The following is a 21,748-nucleotide window of genomic DNA, read 5'->3' as shown; positions in this document are numbered from 1 at the left end:
ACAAATATGGGGACAGACCTAGGGCCCTCCTATAGTGTTTCCACATGAGTGTCCCTCAGGCCCAACCACAAAGTAATCCCAACATCTACACCTCCACCACCAGCTATGGGATAAGGTAGGAAGACTCTTCACATATATGGGAATGGTAGAGAATATAATTAATGTTTTTTTGCAGTTTAGGGGCGTAGGTTATTTTGTTTTGTTGTGTTTTATCTTACTTTTCCCGAAGCCATGAGTGTCTTTGTACTGTTTTTATTATTTTCCCTACTCACCCAGGTATCCTGTGTAGAACCCAGCTCCACTGTCCTTGGAGAACTTGTCTAAGGCCTTATAAATCCTCACACTAAATAGGGTGATTGAACATAAAAGGAATGGTGGGATGAAGTCATTCTATATGTTTCTCTATAACGCGTCATTTCTCAGAGTACATCAAATCATTGTAGGTCCACCAGGTCACAAGCTGTGTCCTTATATGTCTTTTTGGACCTCCGTAAAGGAGGTCGTCAGCCACAGTAATTCAGCCTTTCAAGGCTGGTGGAACTTGACATGATTCAATTCTGTTGCCATTTCAGCAATGCTGCAAGGAACACTTAAGTGTCTTAACAAACTTTTTTTAGCTGCTAGATCTGCCAGAACATAGAACCACAGATTGGGTGGAAGGCCTCTGATGCCTCCTGGCCCAGGTAGCTGGCTCTATCTTTTCAGAGTTCCACCCAGGACATCTTTGATGAGCTGCTCCAAGGGTTCAGCTACTTCATCTCCTTTGACAAGCAGCAGGTGCATCAGGCCACCAACAACATCCAGTGCTGGTCTGGGGTGAGAATGGGTCCAAATTCATGTCCTATCTCAGGACCCACAGATGATCAGGGCAAGGCCAGAACCCACACTAGAAACAATTGGCTGCCCTGTGGCCTGCCAAGGAGGGTGGTTTCCCCTGAACCTTTCTCCCCACCTTAGGAACAGACCAGGCCTCATCAGCATGGGAGGAATGCCATGCATTCCATGCTCTGGACAGTTCTCAGGCCCAACGTCTATGATCTCAAGCAGCGTTGGAGATGCTAAGCTTCTGCTTTCTCCTGTCTGCAGTAGGGATGTTTACCGATGACTTAAAGGCATAGAGTTCTTAATAAAGGCTATTAAAAGAGAGAAATGCTATTGTTGCTCAACTAACAAAATGGGTTAAAGGGAACAATGGTTTATCATTTCACCCCTAAAGCCAATTGCACCTTTAAGCCTAGAGCCCTTTTCTGGGCGGGCCTTCAAGTCCCTTTTCTTGCACAAGTTCCCGAAGCGTTGGGAGTCTCTGGTCTGAACGCCAGACCCTGATCTTCCTGGTGGTTCATGGAGTTGAAGCTGAGTACACTGCGCTCCCCCCCCCCCTGTCTTTCTGGTGGGGAAAAAGAAGTAATCCTGTCCCTGGACGAGGCCTGCACGATGCTGATGCTCAGAGAAGGCACAGTGGAGCATTTCGTACGCTCCCTGGTACCATTCTTCCCAGATATAAACATATCAAATATCACAATTTTCTGCATAATACCATGTGTTCACTTCACCCCAACAGGTCCTGGGCCAGCAGTTCAACAGGTGAATGCCCACCCCAGGCACAGCACAGGAGTGAGACTCCCACCTACTAGCTGTATGTCTTGGGAATGTCACTGTACCTCTCTGAGCTTCACTTTCCTCTTCTGAAAAATGGGGTGGTAAGAGGCTGAATCTCATAGGGTTACTGTAGGAAATCATGGGAGAAAACACGGCACGGGCTTATCTGGGGCCTGGCTCTGTAGAAAAGGCTGCTGAACATGCTGGGCATCTTCATGTTTAGTAGTTCTCGCTCTCCAGTGAAGAAGCTCTCAACCTCAACCCTCACAGGCCTGTGGCCCTTCTGGGTTTACAAAAGCAAATGGAAAGCTCATAGTTTTCCTGTTTGCAAAGGACTTCTGAGATTCCATCTAGTTGGTCCTGGCACTGGTCCTTTATGTGACCAGATTAGGGAGTCACTGGGGGCAGGCAGAGCCGCCCAAGGTCCACTCAGTATTTGGAAAGTACTGGTTAGGAGTCATTCATTCAATAATATGTATTAGGCATGTAGTAATGCAGGCACTTTCCAGTCACTAAGATAACTCAGTCGACAAAGTAGATACAATGTCTGGGTCTCAATTTTAGTCAGAGGGTCAGATAGTCACTCTACACATCATAAGCACCCATGTCCATAGTTCATTAGATGTGACATCCTCATGGCCTACTCTAGGTGTGAATAGATCCACCCGTGTTTGTACCATTATGATGGACTATAACAAGTAAAAACACGGTCTTTGGGTCCAGAAGGAAAGACTGCTGCCTCCACAGAGCAGGGTGGGAGATACAGGGGTTGTGGCTGGGGAGGGACTTTCAGAGCCATAGATCTCACAGATCTCTTGGTTTCCATGGGAGGGCTGAATTTGGGGGGCTTCCTGAAGAAGCAAATGAGTCAAAAAGAGCTATGGATGGGCCTTCAAGCCCTCTGGGAAGCAGAGCACAATCTGGGCTGAGCTGGTGCCTAAAACATCCACCCCTTTGATGGTCTCATCTTGCTCTGCCTGCCCCTTTCCGTATCCACCTCTGCTGACCACAACTGGGGCCAATAATAGAAGCTGTGGTGAGCAGACCACTCACAAATCTGCCTCAAACTTAAGCCCTGATACTGGTCTGCATGGAAGACGGAGTAGACTAGACCTATGGCCGTGAAGAGTGTAAGTGGAAAAACCACTCATTCAGGTTTTCTGGATGAGCAAACCACTGCAAAGACAGCTACAGAGGGGTTGGAAGTGGCCTGGGGCCATCTTCTGGGACCCACACAGAAAGAACGGTGCTGTGGGAGTAGCATGTGGAATGAAAGGCCAGGCCTCTGACTGTGCTCCACATATGACTTGAGGTAAAGCGGGGGGGGGGGGGGGGCTCTGTACATCTGAAGTGCCATGACTGGGACCTGAAAAACCATGCCCCCATTCTCCTGCTGCAGCGGGAACTTCTGGAGCCTGTAGAGGCAGAGGGTAAGGGAGATTGCAGTTTGGGAAGGCTATCTGGAATGGGGCTCATGGATTGGAAATTCATTGGATATATTTTTTTAATATTTTCTTATTATGTTAGTCGCCATACAGTACATCCCAAGTTTTTGATGTAAAGTTCCATGATTCATTACTTGCGTATAACACCCAGTGCACCATGCAATACGTGCCCTCCTTAAGGCCATGGTATATGTCCTGTTTTTGGAAAGGCACATGGAAAGTCAGTTATGTGGATGAACCTTTCTCTTTAACCTGCTCCAGTGCCAGCTCCAGGGCTCCTTCCAGTTGCAGAGCCAGAAAAAGGGCCTTCTATGGAGCTAGAGGCAACCCCAGCTCTGCATCGACCATCACCTGCAGTGTCAGAGCCAGCCTCCCCTCCATCAGCTGTTGCAGAACTGGAACACATGCTCCCATCATCTCCATGTGTGCCGGGTGCTGAGCTGCAGTCAGCTGGACCATCAGCTTTCCCAGGAATTTTCACTCCAGCTCTGACAATAGACATAGAGCCCACTGTGACCCCAGATGGTTCCTGCTGTGTCACCCCAAAGAACCAGCTGGGTGAGGAGAAGCCTGACCTCCTGGACTTCCCTTCCAGGCTTGTGACAGAGCAACTCACATATATGGATACGGTGAGCAGTTAGGCTCTCAGGGTGGGGCAGGGACAAGCGTTTCTTCTGCTGTAGGCTGCCTCACACCTGCCTTTCCCTGATGTGGACTCCTATGGTCTGGGACCAAATCTCAGCTCCACCACTTCCCAACCCTGTCAACCCATCAAGGTGCTTAGCCCCAAGCTTTCACTGTCCAGCTGCGGACTGTAGCGAGAGACCCTGATAAGCACTGATACGGAGGTACTAGGGAGAAGAAATGAGCCAGAATGGAGAGACCAATGGGCAGGCCCTGGTCCCGTGGGTGGAGGAGGGCAGCTCTCTGTGTTCAGTCAAGTCCATGGGTCGCCCACCCACTTGTTTTGGAGGCTGAGTACCCTCATCAATTACTAGGTATCTGATGTGTACTTAAGTGCAGGGCAGATAGATAAACCTGTGGTTGTAGCTATCATGTGAGAATGTGTATCTGAGAGGGGAGTAGAACCAGAGGGATGAATAGTTGGAGGGGAAGAGTCCCCCTTGGGAGGAGCCACCTTGAACAGCAGCGTGGAGCTTGGAGTTTGTGAGGATGATCAGGATGCAAATGCCCTCCTTCCTTCCCTCGTCTCTATTTGCTCCTGGGCCATCCTGTCCTGGGCCCCTCAGTGAAAAAGAATGGAGTGACATCCAGGGACTCCAACCAGGCTCAGGCCACATTCTCAGCTTTCTGAGCTCTAGCTCTGACCTGTGACCCCTATCTAGGACACTACTCTTGCATGTGAAATAGCTGGGTGAACAAACCTCCCCCTGTTCTCTAGGAGCTGTTCAAGAAGCTGCTGCCCCATCAGTGCCTGGGCTCCGTCTGGTCCAAGCGCAATAAGCCTGGCAGTGAGCACCTGGCACCCACAGTCCGGGCCACTGTCGCCCAGTTCAACGGTGTGGCCAAGTGTGTCATCACTACCTGCCTTGGCAACCCAAGCATGACAGCCCGGGACAGGGCCATGGTGGTGGAGCACTGGATCAAGGTGGCCAAGGTATGCAACGGGAAGCCCAGCTGAGGTGATCTCCTGCGTCTCGGGCACTGCTCTTCCCTTGATCAGGTCTCAGGGTGGAAGGCCCTGGTCTTTGCCCTAGGGACTGTGCAGTCCCTAGGCTCTTCCTTCCAGAGGCTGACTGTGACTTGCATGGCCCAATGTTGGGATGCTCTGTTCCTCCTTGACTTCTTCCTTGGAGTGAGGTAAAATCCTTTGTCTCTCAGCATTGGGACTCTTTGGGCCTTATATGTGCCCTTCGGCAGGTCCCTGGACATCTGCTTCATCCAGGAGGAGTGATTTAAACTGAGGGTGACTGAAGCTCTAGAGAAAATCAGCCTCCACTACCCACGTGACAGCTCATTCTCTTCCCTCCCCAGGCCTGTCAAATCCTGCAGAACTACTACTCCCTGAATGCCATCGTCTCGGCTCTGCAGACTGTCTCAATATACCACCCCAAGAAGACATGGGAGAACGTTTCCAGGTGAGACGGTCTCTCTGCATGGACGGACCAGGATGGATGAGGGATCTCCCAGAGGCCTGTCCTCTTCCCCCTCAGCCAGCTTGGACCTCCTGGGAAGCAGCAATCCCTGACTACAGGACCTGGGCTGGCAGGCGGGTCTCTCAGCCTCCCTGGAGAATAGGCCACCATGTCTCCTGCTTTAGAAATCAGTTTTCCTAAATGTTCCCCCACAAGGCTGAGCTGAATAAATATTTTCATGTGTTTACAACCACTAAACTCTGCCCAATTGAAACCAAAATTGACCAAAACAGAGCTGCTCAATTAATATGGGAATGGAGTCATAGGATGACCTACATCAGAGCTCTCTCCCATGTCCTACAAAGACCTTAGTGCTCAGAGGAACCCAGAGAAAACTGTTATCCAGGCAATTTGACACTTTGGGGTTCTCAAATAAAAGGGACTTGCACTCAATCCTGCCACATTAGTCCTCCAATCGTCCTGCCTCCTTTCCCTCTATTCAGGAAGTGCTTTCAAAACTTTAAAAAGCTGGGCACTGAAGACAACCCACAGAGCAGGAAACTAGTCATCAAGGTAGCATGGAAGGTGCAGGTCTGGAAAGAGAAGAAGGGTGTGAGGGAACAGGGTCCTGCATGGATGAAATAGGGAATGGCCTGAAGCATTCCTTGGAGAGGGGAAGCCTTTGGCATGAATGTGGTGACAGGCTGGGGTGAAGATTCCATTGGGGGTGGAACAACCAGGTGCTGCTCAACCAGATTCGCTAGCCTAGACACCCTGTCTCTCTATGTTAACAGCTAGTCCAGATGGACACCTGTACAAACCTTGAAAGCCCAGAGGACAGGGCTCTGCTCAGTGAAGGGGTTGGGATGGGTTGAGGGCCACAACAATAATGATAGTAATACGATACTGAGTCCTCAGGAGACGATGGGAGGTAGGTAGAATTCTCACTTTTCCTGATGAGAAAACAGGCTCAGGGAGGCCAGGCTGCAAGCTCAGGGTCACACATGGAGAATGTTGGAGCTGAGATTTTTCTAGAATCACTCATGGCATGCTTAAGGATAATGTTTATCAGTTATCAGCGGACTTAAGTCAGATGTCTAGGGTCTGAATTAAAAGATGGTGGGGGCAAGTGGACTGAGGGTGTTACGGTCTCAAGGATCGTGTCCTTGGCCCTACAGGAGCAACCATCTAATAAATCTGCCACCCTGGTGATGGCCCTCCAGAGAGCCCAGAAGAAGAGGCTGCAGAAGAAGGTGAGTGTGCCTGAGGCCCAGGGCCTCCAAAGTCAGAGGAGAGGGGCTTCTCCCTGAGGGCTGGAAGCCTCCAAATCAGTACAGTTGGGACTTCAACTCCAGCTCCACTTCCTGTTGCTTCTAAAATTCTTGTTTCAAAGTGACCAGCAGGAGGGTCTAGAAAGCTGGATCCAGAATGTGTTTCGGGATGGGGAGGAGCCCAGGACTATATACCCTGTGATTTTCTAAAAGCAGGCCCTGGAGGTGATTAGAAAGAGTATGATGTACTTGGAGGGTGAGGGGAAAGGGAATTGAGGGGAGACTGCTAAGGGTCCTAGGCTGCTCCATGTGGGAAACTGGGGTGGGCCAGGAGGCTGCAGCATTTTCAGGGGAGGGTCCCCATGGGCATCAGAGAGCAGGGACTCATCCCAACCCTACCGCTCATGACACAGGGTGTTGTCCCCTAACTTGGCACTTTCCTCACTGAATTGGTGATGCTGGATATTGCAATGGAGGACTATCTGGAGGTGGGTGAGCCTGAGGATTGTGGGGGAGGGACCAGAATCCGGAGGTTTGGGAGCAGAGCGCCCCTGTACTGAGCCCTGAGCTCTCAGGACTCGGCAAACCTCCCCTCATGACAGCCTCACAGTTGCCCTTGTGAGCTGGGGTCTCTTGCCCATCTCAGTGATAAGTGAAGGGACGCTGCACTTAGGACACGGCTCCCGGTGCCGAAGACTGGTGAAGCAGCAGAGCTTCCTGAAGGCAAAGCTGCGTGAAGTCTGTCTGACTGGACCTCAGCCTCCCCTGGTGAGGTTGCCCGTGGGGGGAGAATGAAGTCAGGACCCTCCACATCAGCAAGCACCTCAGTAGCCGCAGCAGCCCCTTCCTGCCTGAGGCTTCGGCCTCCCCTACTGTCTTCCGAGAGGGTAGTGCTACAGGGTCCCGATCTGTAGCCAGTCCATCTGCCCCGTGTCCTTTCTCTGGACCCCAGAGCCTTGCCTAGATCCCAGTCCCATTATCAGTGTTTGCAGAGCCCACAAATGTGTCTTGGCCTTAGCGCAGCATTAGAAGGTGTGGGTGTAAGGTGCTAGTAATAACCAGGGGGCTCCTTCTGATGGACTTTGGCTCTCTGCTTTCCAAAGATGTGAGATCAACCACCAGAAAAAGAATAAGGTTGTGTGTCACTTCCTGTAGGAAAGGGTAGGGAGTAGGCCTCAGAGATGTCCCTGGGAAGAACATTGCTTGGCTCCATCCCCTCCGTCTCACGTTTACTGGGATAGTTTGATAATAAAGAAGTGGAAGACCCATCTAGTTAGTAAGTGGGGATAGAGGAATGCCATCAAGGATAGCTTCCCGTAGGAAGGGCTATTTATACTCACCTCTGAGAACAGGTTGGGATTGGATGAATCTGCAGGCAGGAGGGTGGCCATGTGTGCCAGGACCCGGGACAGTTCCCCTCTCCCATTGCTCAACCCTCACCAGGCCCTGCAGCTACCCCCCCCCCCCCCCCCGCCCCAGGCTCCTTATACATCCTGTGCTTCTCTCTCTGCTCAGGAATACCAAGTCATGACGGACATCATGCTGCTCCAGGTGGCTGCCAAGAATTACACCCTAGAGCCCGAGGATCCTTTTTGGGCCTGGTTCCAGGCTATGGAGTCTCTCAGTGAGGTGAGAGGTGAGGCCCATCAGGAGCTGGGTCGGTGAGGTTCGGGGTGGACTCTTTCTGCTGGCCACTCCTGGGATCCTCCTTCCCTGGGCAGCCTCAGGCCTTGTTGCCGGGGCGCCTGACTCCAGCTGTGGGCAAGCACTGGCAGGGACTCTTAAATGGAAGCTCCTGGGCAACTCACAGGTGTCCCTCTGTCCTTAGCTACACCCTGTCCTGCCAGCTGGAGTCCCGGTCCTAGCTGGTCAGTAGCACTCAAGAAGGAGAAGAACTGGCCGCAGTCAACCTCAGGGCTGAGCAAGTGTCCAGTGGCCCTGCAGGGATTCCTCAGCAGCTGGGGATTTGCGGTGCATCCGCCCCATGTGCTCCACATCCCTTCCTCCCATCTATTTAGTTATTTGACGGGGGGCAATATTTATTCTCTTAAATAGTAAGTGGTAAATTCAAATATTATTATATTAAAGCCCTTTTTTCTTTTAGAGCCCGAGAGTGTGGTTTGTTCTTTTACTTCCTACAGTAACGTAGAAGATATAGACTCTCATATTCATTCCTGAACTAAGGAATCTTAAAGCGTCATCAGCTATTGTATGTGGGAGGAAGGAGAAGAGCCAGTCCTCCTCCCTAGCTACTGGAGGGTACCCCCAAATCCCCTTTACTCAGAGGACAGGTTCATTTCAGTACAATAAATTTGGGCAAACAGCAAAGGCAGCCCCTCAGAACTCCTGAGATTTAGAGGTTGAAGGTACTTCCACAGAAATAGCAACAACCACTGAAAGTGGGAGTCTTTAAGAGTCACACTCCCCAGAACTGCTTCCTGTCCAGGACAGGAGCCGCTTTTTTCCACTATAAAGGAAGGTGGACTATTTCCTGCTTCCTTTGTTGACGTGGTGTTCTTGTTTTGTTTTTGTTTTGACCCAGTATCGAGAACTTGTAGTTTTCTAGTTCAATCTCTGGAATTGCACCAGCACTAAGTGGGGAAAAACATGTAAAGAGATCAAATCCTGCATGTGGAAGGGACAAAGCCAGAGGAAGGTAATTTGCAAATAGTCTGAGGGCAGGCAGGACTTGCCATCCTCAGTCTCCCTCTAAGGGCTCCAGGTTCACCATTTACTGAGACTGGAATCCTTCTGGGATCCTTGTCAATGATCTCTGGATTCCTATTCCTGCTTGTTTTGTGTATGGGAAAAAGACGGGAGGTGTACTTTAAGGCCACAGCTAAGCCTGGTTTATTCACATCTATGCTGACCTATGAGCTAGGATTTTCAGCATTCCTGCATTTCCTTACGCAGTTCTTTTTAAGGCAGAAATTCCCTCAAGGCCCCCGCATCTTGGTCAGATACATGGTAGCCACTTTTCCCTGGCTCGGACCTGATGGATCAGGGACTGGTTCTCTTGTGACAGGATAATTGTCCATATCCTTGACCAGAAAAACCCCTCTCTCCTTGCAGGTCAAGGTGATTTTAAGTCCATGTTGTTCTGAAGTCCATGGTCTCAAACATTCACCAGTTTACACATCCGGTCTCAGTTCACACGCTTACACTGGCTTGTCCGAAATTGCTAACTGAGGTTGACTCCTTAGATCCTGGAGACCCTGAGATAGCTCTGCTCTTTTCAGCAGTCTTGTGCTTAGATTATGTCATGGGGTGTATGAACTTCTCCAGTCAGGAGCTTTGAAAGATGATGAATGAGAGGGGAGGATTCAGGGGGTTTCATCAAGGAAATGCCACCAAAGAGATGACCAGAGTAATCAAATGGCAATAAATACAGTCTTATCAATAATTACTTTTTTTAATGTTTTTTTTTTTTTATTATGTTAGTCACCATACAGTACATCCCTGGTTTCTGATGTAAAGTCTGATGACTCATTAGTTGCGTATAACACCCAGTGCACCATGCAATACGTGCCCTCCTTTTACCCATCACCGGTCTATCCCATTCCCCCAACCCCCTCCCCTCTGAAGCCCTCAACTTGTTTCTCAGAGTCCATAGTCTCTCATGCTTCATTCCCCCTTCTGTTTACCCCCTTTCTTTATCCCTTTCTTCTCCTACCAATCTTCCTAGTTCTTATGTTCCATAGATGAGAGAAACCATATGATAATTGTCTTTCTCTGCTTGACTTATTTCCCTTAGCATTATCTCCTTCAGTGCTGTCCATGTTGCAGCAAATGTTGAGAAATCATTCTTTTTGATAGCTGAGTAGTATTCCATTGTATATATGGACATCTGCTTAATCCAGTCATCTGTTGAAGGGCATCTCGGCTCCTTCCACGATTTAGCTATTGTGGACATTGCTGCTATGAACATTGGGGTGCATGTGGCCCTTCTCTTCATTATGTCTGTATCTTTGAGTGTTTACCCTGTTTAGATGGATTATTTCACATAAATTAGATTCCACTTAGCTAGAAAGCCAAAAGCTGTTTTTCACTCCCTTCCTGCTCCTCTCTTTTGCCTTCATTCATACACCAAGGAGGATGGGACATCAGCAGCTCACCTTGCCTCTTAATCACATCCATACCCTCTTGCCCCATGTCCACATCAATCAGAGCTCCCTGAGTAATTTCTGAGCAGCACCATCGGTGTCCTGACAGTTACTCCATGTCCCCCAGACCCCCTGGAGTGCCCATTGGAGGACCTTTCCAGTGACAAGGCAGAGAAAGGGGTCCCATCTCTCCCCCAGGTAAGCTTGACTTCGTCCAAAATAGAAACCTTGCTTCATTTCTTTGTTTTGGGGCCCCTGACTCAACCACTGGTTCCCATCAGGTTTCTTAGAGAGAACAAAAGACTTGTACCAGCAGTGTTTAGGATGATGCCATCCTCATAGTGTTTTGCATTTTTTTAATTGCAGATGAATTCAACAGGAAATAAAAGCATTCCATTTTTTTATAATCACTCATTGAGAAATAATCCACGTGATGAAAAAGGTGGGGCTTTCTTGTCTGCTTTGGTCTGGAGAGCCACCCTGATTCTGGGTTCTTGCTAGGAATGAAGGTTGAGTGTGTAGTGGGAGAAACCAACTGTCCAGTAAAGAACTATGACCATGTTCTACAGGCCCCAGAACAACTAGGTCATTTAGGTTGTGTGGTTTATGTGTGAGGGCTAAGGGGTGTCTATGTGGTGTCAATGTAAATGTGATTGTATTGAGTATGTGTGTGTTTCCTCAGGAGGTATTTCCCATTTACACAGAACAATGCAATGTCAACTTTGCAAAATAATCTCCTCACCACTGAACACTTCACATACAATCCCGAATTCCTCCATCACCACAACTGTGCCTGGAAGTTTGTTGAATGTTCCCTTCCTCAGATGGAGATAGAGCAGAAAAGACTGTCCCAGGTCTTGACCTCCTAAGGAGGAAAGTCAAAGTGTGGACCTAGGCCTGTATCCCCGTTGCTGATGCTCTGTGCTACTGATCTGCACTTATCACTCAGCTACGGGATCGTTAGTCACAGAGCAGGGGGGTTTCAGCATCCGTGTACACTCCCAAAGTACTGAAGTGTACACATGTCCCAAACACTGACCACGTTATAAGGTGGCCTCAATGGTCACATAACCCAGAACAACTATAGATGGATTTAACAGCCAGCTCTGGCATAGTCATTAGAGTGAAACTCACATAGAAAGTCCACATGCTCCTGGTCAGTCCACTGATTCTGAGAGCTAAGAGGCCCCATGTAGGACAGTGCAGGCCAACAGCTGTCATAGCTGAGGTCATTGCTTGTACATGGCCCAGAGCAGTTAAGAATCAGGACGATAATTTAATGTAATTTATGACATCACCATACCATGAGAAATGCTCAAATCCTGTAAGTCCATACCCAAGGTACAGTGGCAAATAGGAATTTAAAGTAAAACTTGGCTTTTAGCTTGGTGCCCATCACCCTTGTTGCAAATCTCCTAAACAGCTGGGTTAGGGAGTGTCAGTGTTCACTCCATGCCTCCTTTACTTTCCCCATTGTGCAATCTTGGCACCCTTGTCACAGATCAGTTATCTATGTACGTGTGAGTTTATTTGGGGGCTCTCTGCTCTGTTCCACTGGTCTATCGGCCTGTTTTTATACTAGTACCATTCTGTTTGATTACCGTAGCTTTGTAATATGCTTTAAAGTCAGGAAGTGTGGGGACTCCATCTTTGTTCTTCATTCTCAAGATTGTTTTGGTTATTAGGGGTCCTTTGTGGTTCCATAAATATTTTAGGGTTTGTTTGTTTGTTTCTATGCAGTGACATTGGGATTTCTGTAAGTCGCTTCCTCTAGGACCTGGTGGTTGACCTTACTGTTTAGTGTCCCAGAGTCTTAAGTTGTGCCTGTCATGTGTGCATGAGCCCAGAAATGCCTATACATGAATGATCAGATCAGGCCAGCAAACTACAACCAAGAAACAACCAGCGGAGGGCAAGTGACCTCTTTTTCATCTTTGGATTCTAGAACTGTGCTCTCCAGGGTGCTAGCCTCTAGCCACATGTGTCTGCTTATAATTAATTTTACACCAACATTCAGCGAATTAAAATAACACCACATTGCTCACTCACACTAGCTACATTTCAAATGTGCGCATACTAATTTGAATCTCAGGTGGTAAGTTTGGAGGTAAGAGCTGCAATGTGCCTGTAGAACTGAGAGTGTGAAAGCTGATTCATTCAGCATCTCTGTCTCATTCGAAGGTTTGTAACTGTGATCAATTCTTGTTGAAGGGCTCTGACTCCACCAAGTATAGAGAACTTCTGAGAACCCACAGGAAATATCAGGTTGATGCCATATGACCCACACAGCCTCAACTAGAGGAGGAGGAAAGGGTGAGCCCCTCTAATTGATGTGTTTCTATATATCATATTTGGGTGTCTATAGATTTTCTTGTGGAGAGCATTCAAGATTCCAGCAGTGAGGAGGATGACTCTCCAGGTAGGGAACAACACTCAGGTAGGAAGCAATGCAAGAGGGTTCCGGGTACAGTTGGGTTGCACCTGCTGCTCTGGAGACTGAGGAAGGTGGATAGGAAAGCAGAAAGGGTAGGGAAATATATGTACAAGTCTAATTTGTTCATTTCATATTTTAATGACATATTAGTAAGAGGAATGGAGTCCATAGGCATCAGGTGTGCTGGGTTTGCAATCATTTTTGCTTTCCTATTTAAAAATTCTTTCCCATGGGGGCGCCTGGGTGGCACAGCGGTTAAGCGTCTGCCTTCGGCTCAGGGCGTGATCCCGGCGTTATGGGATCGAGCCCCACGTCAGGCTGCTCCGCTATGAGCCTGCTTCTTCCTCTCCCACTCCCCCTGCTTGTGTTCCCTCTCTCGCTGGCTGTCTCTATCTCTGTCGAATAAATAAATAAAATCTTTAAAAAAAAAAAAATTCTTTCCCCTGAAACCTGTACTTCCTTCTCTTTCCCACTGCCAGATGTCAAAGCTTAGGTTCTGTTTCATTAGCACCTCTTGGGATTTTGGTATCTTTCTTGTTATTAACCTTGATGGATGTAATCCTGTGCGACCCAACAGACACTTGAATCTGGATACAAAGTTCTAGCATGAGCCAGGAGGTAGATGAGAGGTCAACTCTCTCCCTTTTAACGTACAGGACTAGTAACATTATGTTCCTGTCCTGTTTGCTCCTCCTTAAAGGCCACTTCCATAGCTAGGTGAGTTGAAGAACCTTTCCTCTGCAATTATGCATATGCTCCAATGTGCTTTAGCTCATCCCAGCCTCCATACCTCACCCAAGTCTGAACTGTGAATGTGCTTCCATCTGAAAGAGGCCCATGTGCAGCTGCCCTGGAGACCCTCCATGGCCGGCAGGGATTCTAGAGGACTGTATGAGGAGCTGCTGGGCCTATTTCACACACCAGCTTTTACAGCCCTGCTGACCTGGTCACCTGGCATTGGCCACAGGACACGACCTCTCTCTGGGCAGCAGGGCAGGGAGTCAGTGCTCCTCTCAGAACCCACTGCCTCAGCCACACATTGGCCCTGCCCCCCACACCTTGGTCATGCCTACCCCAGGCCTGCCCAAAGCCCACCCTCCCAAGTCCTTCCAAGGTTCAGGGCAAACTGTGGCAGGTACTGTGTGTTTATGTGATCGCATCAGCTGTAGAGCCCCTGTTGCCCCACGTATAGACTAAGGGAATTTAGACAAGTTAGCTTACTTCTGATTTCATGTTCATGCTCTCTAGGGGGCTAGGAAACCTATGGGATTTTTTGAGAACGATCTTCAAGTAACTGCAATTACCCCAGGCACAGGACAGGTAGTATGTGGAACTCATTGCCATTCTGTCCCATAGGGCCCAACAAAACCCCAGTCCCATTACAGGTGCCCCCTGGGTTTGGATGGATTGGTTAATTGATCAATTGATTGATGAGGGAGGTTGGCAGTGTACCCATGATCATTCCTCCGGTGTCCCCATATTTTAAAATAACATGGCTGGTAGAGGCTGACACGGAGAAGGACGATGAACACTAAATAGTGGAGAGAAGTGGAAGGGGAGTACTGAGTCATGAGTACTGAGGAAGGCAACATCACACACAGAAATGCATGCGGATAGTGACTGCCTTCTTGTAAGGACAAGATGACACAGGAGTTCATTCATGGTCACAGTTATGAAATTTGAAGGCGGGAAAAAATATGTTGCAGATCACAGAGACCCATTCCCTCATTGCAGAGGTGAAGACAGAGTCATCCCCAGGTCGGCCTTTATCCTGCCAGGAGCAGTGGGTCCAAGTTCTCACCCCAACCCTGACTGTCCCCGTCCTTTCCCAAGGCTTCCTCCTCCCCACTCCTACAATTATCCATGCACAGGATTACATGCAGGGAGCAAAACTGTGCATGCAATTTATTTCCTCTTTCATCTCTTTTCACTTTGTTTTTGCTATCTATAAGCTCCTCTTTGTAGCTCTTCCCCCATTCCCTCTTTATAATTCTCATCCTGTAGTATGTGGTCTCATACAGGCACTTAAGGTCCTTGGATCAATGTCTATCAAACCTCCTGCAGCCTACCTCATTCACATTCTTAGTGTTGCTCTGGCCCCTTACGCTGGGTCTGTACCACGGACTCCTGCTGCGCAGCCCTGAATGGCCCCAGCCAGGAGCTGGGCTGGGAGTCGGAAGGGTCCCTGCTGGGGGGGCCCCGGGAATTCTGGATCTGCTCTCAGCATCCTCCACTTAATGGTTACCTGCCCTGGGTGGCTCTGGTTATGCCTGATTCTTGTCTTCCTTTCAGCTGTGAACAAATTTTTTTGTAATGGACTCAAAAGAAGGAAAAGACAAAGCAAATTGGGGCAAAGAAGAACAGGAAGAGGAAATGTGAGTGCAGGGCGCTTGGGATGAAAATGGTAAAGCAAACGAGTGCACATGTTCTCCGTTGCTTCCCTAACTTCCTTGTTGGCACCGCAGGAAAACCAACCAAACACTGGGGTGACCGCTGATGCATGCGGCCACAAAAGCGGAGACAGGGTGGTGGTAATAGTACATACAGGCAACATAACTACCTTCCAAGGACGCTGCCACACTCTTTCTGAGCTAATTATGTGTAATCGTCGTGCCTAGACTATACATGGAGTAGATGATTTTATTCATGTAACCTAATAAGTTAGATATTAAGTCCTTCTATAGGAGGCTGCCAGGGTCCTGGAGATGCTCTGTGTGTCACATTGGTGTTGGCAACAGATGCATTTATATTACAGGAAACCATAAAGCTAGACATTTAAGATTCGGGGACTTTACAATATGTAAAGTAAACATCAATTAAAAAACAAACGTAAAACTATTTTTTTCTACAAAACAAACTCAGGCACAGATCGTTTCCTCTGATTTCTACAAAGTGTTTTAGAAGTGATGCCACTCTCCGACATCCTCTTCCAGAGAACATATGCAGAGGGAACACACCTACACTGCTTTCATCAGGTCAGGAGAATTTGGATGCCACCTAGCAATAGACATCACAGTAAAGGGAAATCACAGGTTAACTCTTCTGAATGTAGATGTCAAGATCCAAAACCAAACATCAGCGGTCTATAAATCCACAGAGTTTTTATAAAGGAATGAAACTGGGATTTCATGGAGTGATTTCCATTGGTTGATGTGAACAGGATTACTGGGTGTTTGGGTGCTGCCTGGGACAGTGGTGAGAAGGGACAATGCCATTGGGTTGGTGGAATGAACATTTGGTGGCAGAGGGAAGAAACTCTCTCCCTGCAACTGCAAGGTCTAGAGAAGGGTGAGGAGTCTACAGAGACTTCAGAGTTTGGGGAGCGGGAAGTGCACACTCAGAGTGTAGGCTCTGCCTGCTCAGGCTATTGCTCAGATCAGTGGTCAGAAGACAGTGGAGGACATGTCAGCTTCATCTATTAAACCAGCAAAGCACCAGTCCATCAGGTCACTTTCCTCATTAGCTAGTGGTTCATCCAGGGTTGGTTCTTGAAGGCCAAGCTGATTCATTAGAGAGGAGTTATATGTGCAAGTTGGCTTGGAAAATCCTGGGCTCTGGGCCACATAGGAGTCAAGCAGAGCACTGGTCACACCGTCGGTCTGCCTTGAGGTAGCTGATGTGTGATGATGTGGGAGGAGGAGGGATTTTCCCCCTGACCTGTTAAAGGGACTTCCTTTCAGGAAAATATCATAGCTTTTGGGTCAGAGATTGAAATGTTTGGGTGGAGGCATGTGCCCTTCTCTTGGCTCCAGCACCTTCTATGTCCTGGCAGCAACTTTGGGGCAGGAAAATTTGGGGAATGGAGGGAGGGTAGCCCTTGGTTCAGAAGTCCAGCACATGATCTGGAGGACTCAGGGGAGGCGGTGGGGGTTGTTCAGGGATCTCTGTCCCCAAGGAAACAACTACTTTCCTATCTCAGATCTGTCATCAGCCTTGTGACTCCAGGCGTCATTTAAAATCTCTACAATTTAGAGCCATGAATCACAAAACAGGGGTCACAGCACCTACCCTGCATAACCCATGAGGATGATGGGGGATGACAGGAAATGATGACAGATACTCTCCATGAGCTGTAAAGCATCATGCCCATGTGAGGGCTGAAATGTCACCTTGCACCCTCCCCTGCCCTGTATCCGTTCGAGTTTCCTCTCCGGAGGCAGCCACTCCTGTATTCCTTGCTTATTCTTGCAGACAGTTAATGCTGGAACACTTACACAGCACTTACGCAGCACCGGTCATTTTCTCCAGGTGCTGTCTGGACTGTCTTATATTAAGCTTCGTAAGGGAATACTAGTAAATAGGCCTCATGCCGCAGAACAGGGAACCAGGGACAAAGGGGTTAAGTAACTTTCCCAGGTACATGTGTCTTCTAGCATGAGTTGATACCAGCCACCAGACACCAGCTCTCATGCTCTCTCTCTCTCTCCGTCCCTGTGCTGTGCTGCCTTTCTACATTGTCTCATCCTCATGAAATCACAGCCCCATCACAGATCATAATACCCCTCTTTGCTCATAGAACAGAAGTGCAGCATAGGAATGAATGAATGTGCTCCCAGGGTCTTCTCTCAGCTGCATATCAACAGTTCTATTTTCAGTATGTTTTCTAGGATTGTGGCTCAGGTTATAAAAAGAAAAAGATCATAAGGGATTCAAACACGGGATTCACAATATAACTATTTGTGTTTAAGAAGATCTGCTGGCTGTCCACTGTTCTGCTGGCTGTGCCCACAGTGGTTCAGCCACATTGAAATGGGCATCTGACCAAACAACATGGTAGGGCCACAAATATCACCCCCACTAACTACTCCATTGAAGGTGGCATGGGAGTAAAATCAGTAATTAGATTCAAGAAGAAGGACTGTAGTTTGTACAAAAGACACTGGATGTTGGAAAGGAAGGAGTGAGCAGGGAAGGTGCATACTCAAGGGCCAGTGTGGCTACTTCCTGCTCTCAGCCATGCCTTCCGTAGTGGCTGCTCTGAGGGTGGGTCAGATAGTCAGGGAGACACTGGAGGTGTGTAGATTTCATCCACTAAGCCACAAAAGTCCAGCCTGGCAGACCCCTCTCCTAGTTAATGAACTGCTCATCATCCAAGTTTGGTCAGTTGAAGACGAAGCTAGTTCTTTGGGCAACTGTCACGTGGGCAGTTGGTTTAGAATGTCCTGGGTTCTGAGCCAGTTGGGAGGCAAGCAGACTACTGGTCATTCAGGGTGATCACCTGACCACCAGGGAGTCTCACTGAAAGGCAGCAGATAGAATCAAGTGCTGGGGGCAAGTGAGGGGAGATGGAGACATGCTCAGATCCCCCCACTCCATCAGGGGTTGTTCTTCATTTGGAGGAAAGACAATGTATTTTGAGTCAGGGATTGAAACACAGAGCCAGGAGTTGGGTCAGGATTTGAGCCATCCTCTTGGTGCAGGCACCTCCTTGACATACCAGGTGTCTGCCTGCAGAAACCTTGGGGCAAGAGGATATGAGCAAGGGAGTGAGGAAAGGGCTCAATTCAGGTGTCCAGGACCTGATCTCGTATTCAGGTGATCAGGGATCTCTATCTCCAGGGAACCGTCTGTATCCCCTGACTCAGAAACATCATTCAGTTGCAGTTGAGCTGCAACTCTGAGAAAGTCACTTAATCTCTAAATTTCAGTACCTGCACCATGAAATATGGATCTCAGCCCCTACTCCTCCCACCCTGTGAGCATCACAAGAAATGACTTTTCACTATTGGAAGTTGAATATTGAAGCCTCCAATTGTTGAGGGGTCTGTTTCTCTTCATTTTTGTCAGTTTGTTTTATATATTTTGGAGTTCTCTTGTAAAACGTTCATAATCTCGAAGGATGGGCCCTTTTGTCATTATAAAATGTCCTTTTTTTTTCTAGAAGAAAAATGTCATAAAAGTTTGTCTTATATTATCAAAGCCAGTCTCGTTCTCTTTTGGTTACTACTTGCTTAGCATTTATTTTCCTTTTATTTTCAACCTCTCTGTCTTAGACTTAAAGCGTGACTCCCTCATAGGCAGCAAATAGAGATTATAGGGTTTTTTTTAATCCATTCTGCCAATATCTGCCTCTGAATTGGAGTATATAATCCATGAATATTTAATTACTAATCAGCTAGCATTGGTATCTGTTTTTTGTTTTGGTTTGGTTTTTTGGCTGTATATGTCATCTCTTTTCTAATAGTCCTCCATTACCGGTTTTTTATGTTATGTTCTAGCGTACCGAATACATTTCCATGGTGCTTCTTTTGCTATATATTCTGGGTTATGTTCTTAGTAGCTTCCCTCAGATTATAATTAACACCTTAAATTATAACATTCTAATTGGATTAATACCAGATTAATTTCCATGGCATATAGAAACTACCTTCATGTAGATTCAATGCACACCCGCCCCTTATTGCCATGGTCATACAAATTATATCTTTATACACTGTGTGCTCGTCAGCATGTTTATAATATTGACTTCAGGTGGTGCCTTTTAAATCAGGAGAAAATAATACATTGTTTACAATTATACACATCTTACATACTTTTATATTTTTTATTTAAATTCATTAGCCAACATATACATACTTATATATTTACACTTTCTTGTATATTAACCTATGCAACTCTTTATTTCTTCATGTAGATTTAAGTTACTCTGTTGTCTTTTCATTTCAGCTTGAAGGGCCCTTAGTATTTCTTTGTAGGCCTTGTGAAAGCAGTGGGTTCTCTCAGATGTTATCTGGGAATGTCTCAACGTCTCCTTTATTACTGAAGGACATCTGCTAGATGCAGAGCTCTTGGCTGACAGTTCCTGTCTTTTGGCACTTTTCACGTCATCCCACTGCCTTCTGGCCTCTGGTTTCTGATGAAAATTAGCCATAAAATTGAGGAGCCTTTGTAAATGATTAGTTGCTTTCATGATTTTCTCTTTGTCTTTGGCCTTGAACAATTTTATTATGAGGTGGGTTTATCCTGCTTGGACTTTTTTGAACTTCTTGAATATTTTTATTAATGTTTCTCATGAAATTTGGTGAGATTTTGGCTATTGTTCCTTCACATATCTTCACTGTCCCTCTCTTTTATTTATTTTATCTTTTACTTATTTTATATTTCATTCCCTGTCTTTTATTTTTCTGGGGACTTTTCTTTGTGCATATGTTGGCATGCTTATTGTATTATACAGGTCCGCGAGGCTCTGCTATTTTTTTCTCCCATCCATATTTTTTAACTCACTGTTCATCAGACTGGATCTCTATTAATCTATCTTCAAATTTTTGTCTTTTTCCTGCTCAAATCTGTTGTTCAGCTTTGTTGTGGCTTTGTGTCTCCCCAAATTACACATTAAAGTTGTACCCCACAGTACCTGTGAAAGTATCCTTATTTGGAAATAAGGTCTTTGCAGATATAATCAAGATAAGGTTACACTGGATTAGAGTGTGCCCTGATTGAATGGCTGCTGTCCTTATAAGAGCAGGGAGGTTTGGACACACAGACACAGAGGGGAGAAAGCCACCATGTGATGACAGAGGCAGGGTTTAGAGTGATGCAGATGCAATCCAAGGAAAGCCATGAATTTCCAGAAACTACCAAAAGATAGCAAGGGGCAAGGAAAGATAGTTCTCTAGCTCTTTCAATAGGAAGCAGAGCCTAAGTTATAGCTTGACTTCAGATTTCCAGCCTTCAGACGTGTGAAAGAGTAAATTTCTATTGTTTTAGCCCATGTAGAGTGTAGTAATTTCTTACAGCGGTCCTAGGAAGTGAATACAAGCCCCTTTAGTGACATTTTCAGTTGTTACTATACTTTTCAACTCCAGAATATCTGTTTCTCTTTTATAATTCACATCTTTTTTATTGTTATTCTCTACTTGGAGAGATATAATTCTCATACTATGTTTTAGTTCTTTAAATATCATTTCCCTTAATTCTTTACATATACTTAAAAGAGCTGATACAAAGTATCTGTCTCGTAAGTCCAGTGTCTGGACTTTGCTTAGGGACAGTGTGTATTCATTGCTTTTTTCTCCTTGTATATCAGCTTATGTGTGGGGGACAGCCCAAGAGCACCTCCAACATCCGTCCCTCTAGAAAGACTAACTGAACTCAGTATATAGCCATCCTGATAGTTATGATTTATTACAGTGAAAGCACACTAAGCAAAATAAGCAAAGGGAAAGGTGCATGGGAGGTTCAGAGAAAACCAGCCACAAGCTTTCAAGAGAACTGCTCCAGTGGCATCACAAAGGTACACTTCATTCCTCCAGCAATAAAGTGTGAAACATCTTCCAGGAAAGCTCATTAGAGACTTTGTACTCAGAGGTTTTTAGTGGGAACTGGTCATTTAGGCACCCTCTGCCTCGCACATACCTGAATTTCAGAGTTCTATCAGCAAAGATATGTGCTGCATAAACCACAGGGTTTGCACCAACAGTCTAGGCACAGCAAGCCACACTTACCAGAGAATGGTGGGGACCCTCTTGATTCCAAGCTCCCAGACTTCAGACAGGTCAGTCTGACAAGCAGGCCTGTCATAGGAAAGCACACTTGGCCCTGGTATGCCAACTTTTTTCTGCACAGTCAGACTTCTGGTTTCCCTGCAGGTATCTTGTTACTGGGGAGGGGGACTGTAAATTGGTTATTTAAAATAATATCATATGACAACTCTAGAAATCGGATTCTCACTCTTCCCTAGGATTTGTTGGCTTTGCTATTTTTTGTCATTGCTTTCTCATTAGTGACTTTAATGAACTAATTCTCCAAAGTCTGTATTCTTTGTCACGTGTGACCACTGTAGTCCCTGCTCAGCTCTATG

The 21,748-nt window shown here is 46.9% G+C and overlaps 1 protein-coding gene across 1 annotated transcript in view; it reads left to right on the top strand.

Moving 5' to 3' along the window:
- The window catches only part of LOC125281422 (dual oxidase 1-like), a 233,379-nt gene that overhangs the window by 66,849 nt on the left and 144,782 nt on the right, over positions 1-21,748 (top strand). The window contains 4 exon segments of the mRNA XM_057313037.1: positions 5,040-5,143; positions 6,319-6,393; positions 7,927-8,047; positions 12,880-12,933. Coding sequence (XP_057169020.1) covers positions 5,040-5,143; positions 6,319-6,393; positions 7,927-8,047; positions 12,880-12,933 — 354 coding nt within the window.

This window comes from Ursus arctos, unplaced genomic scaffold, assembly GCF_023065955.2.
Source record: "Ursus arctos isolate Adak ecotype North America unplaced genomic scaffold, UrsArc2.0 scaffold_16, whole genome shotgun sequence".
Lineage (NCBI taxonomy): Eukaryota > Metazoa > Chordata > Mammalia > Carnivora > Ursidae > Ursus > Ursus arctos.
Note: the sequence above shows the minus strand (reverse complement) of the source record. Positions and strands in the feature narration are given on the sequence as shown.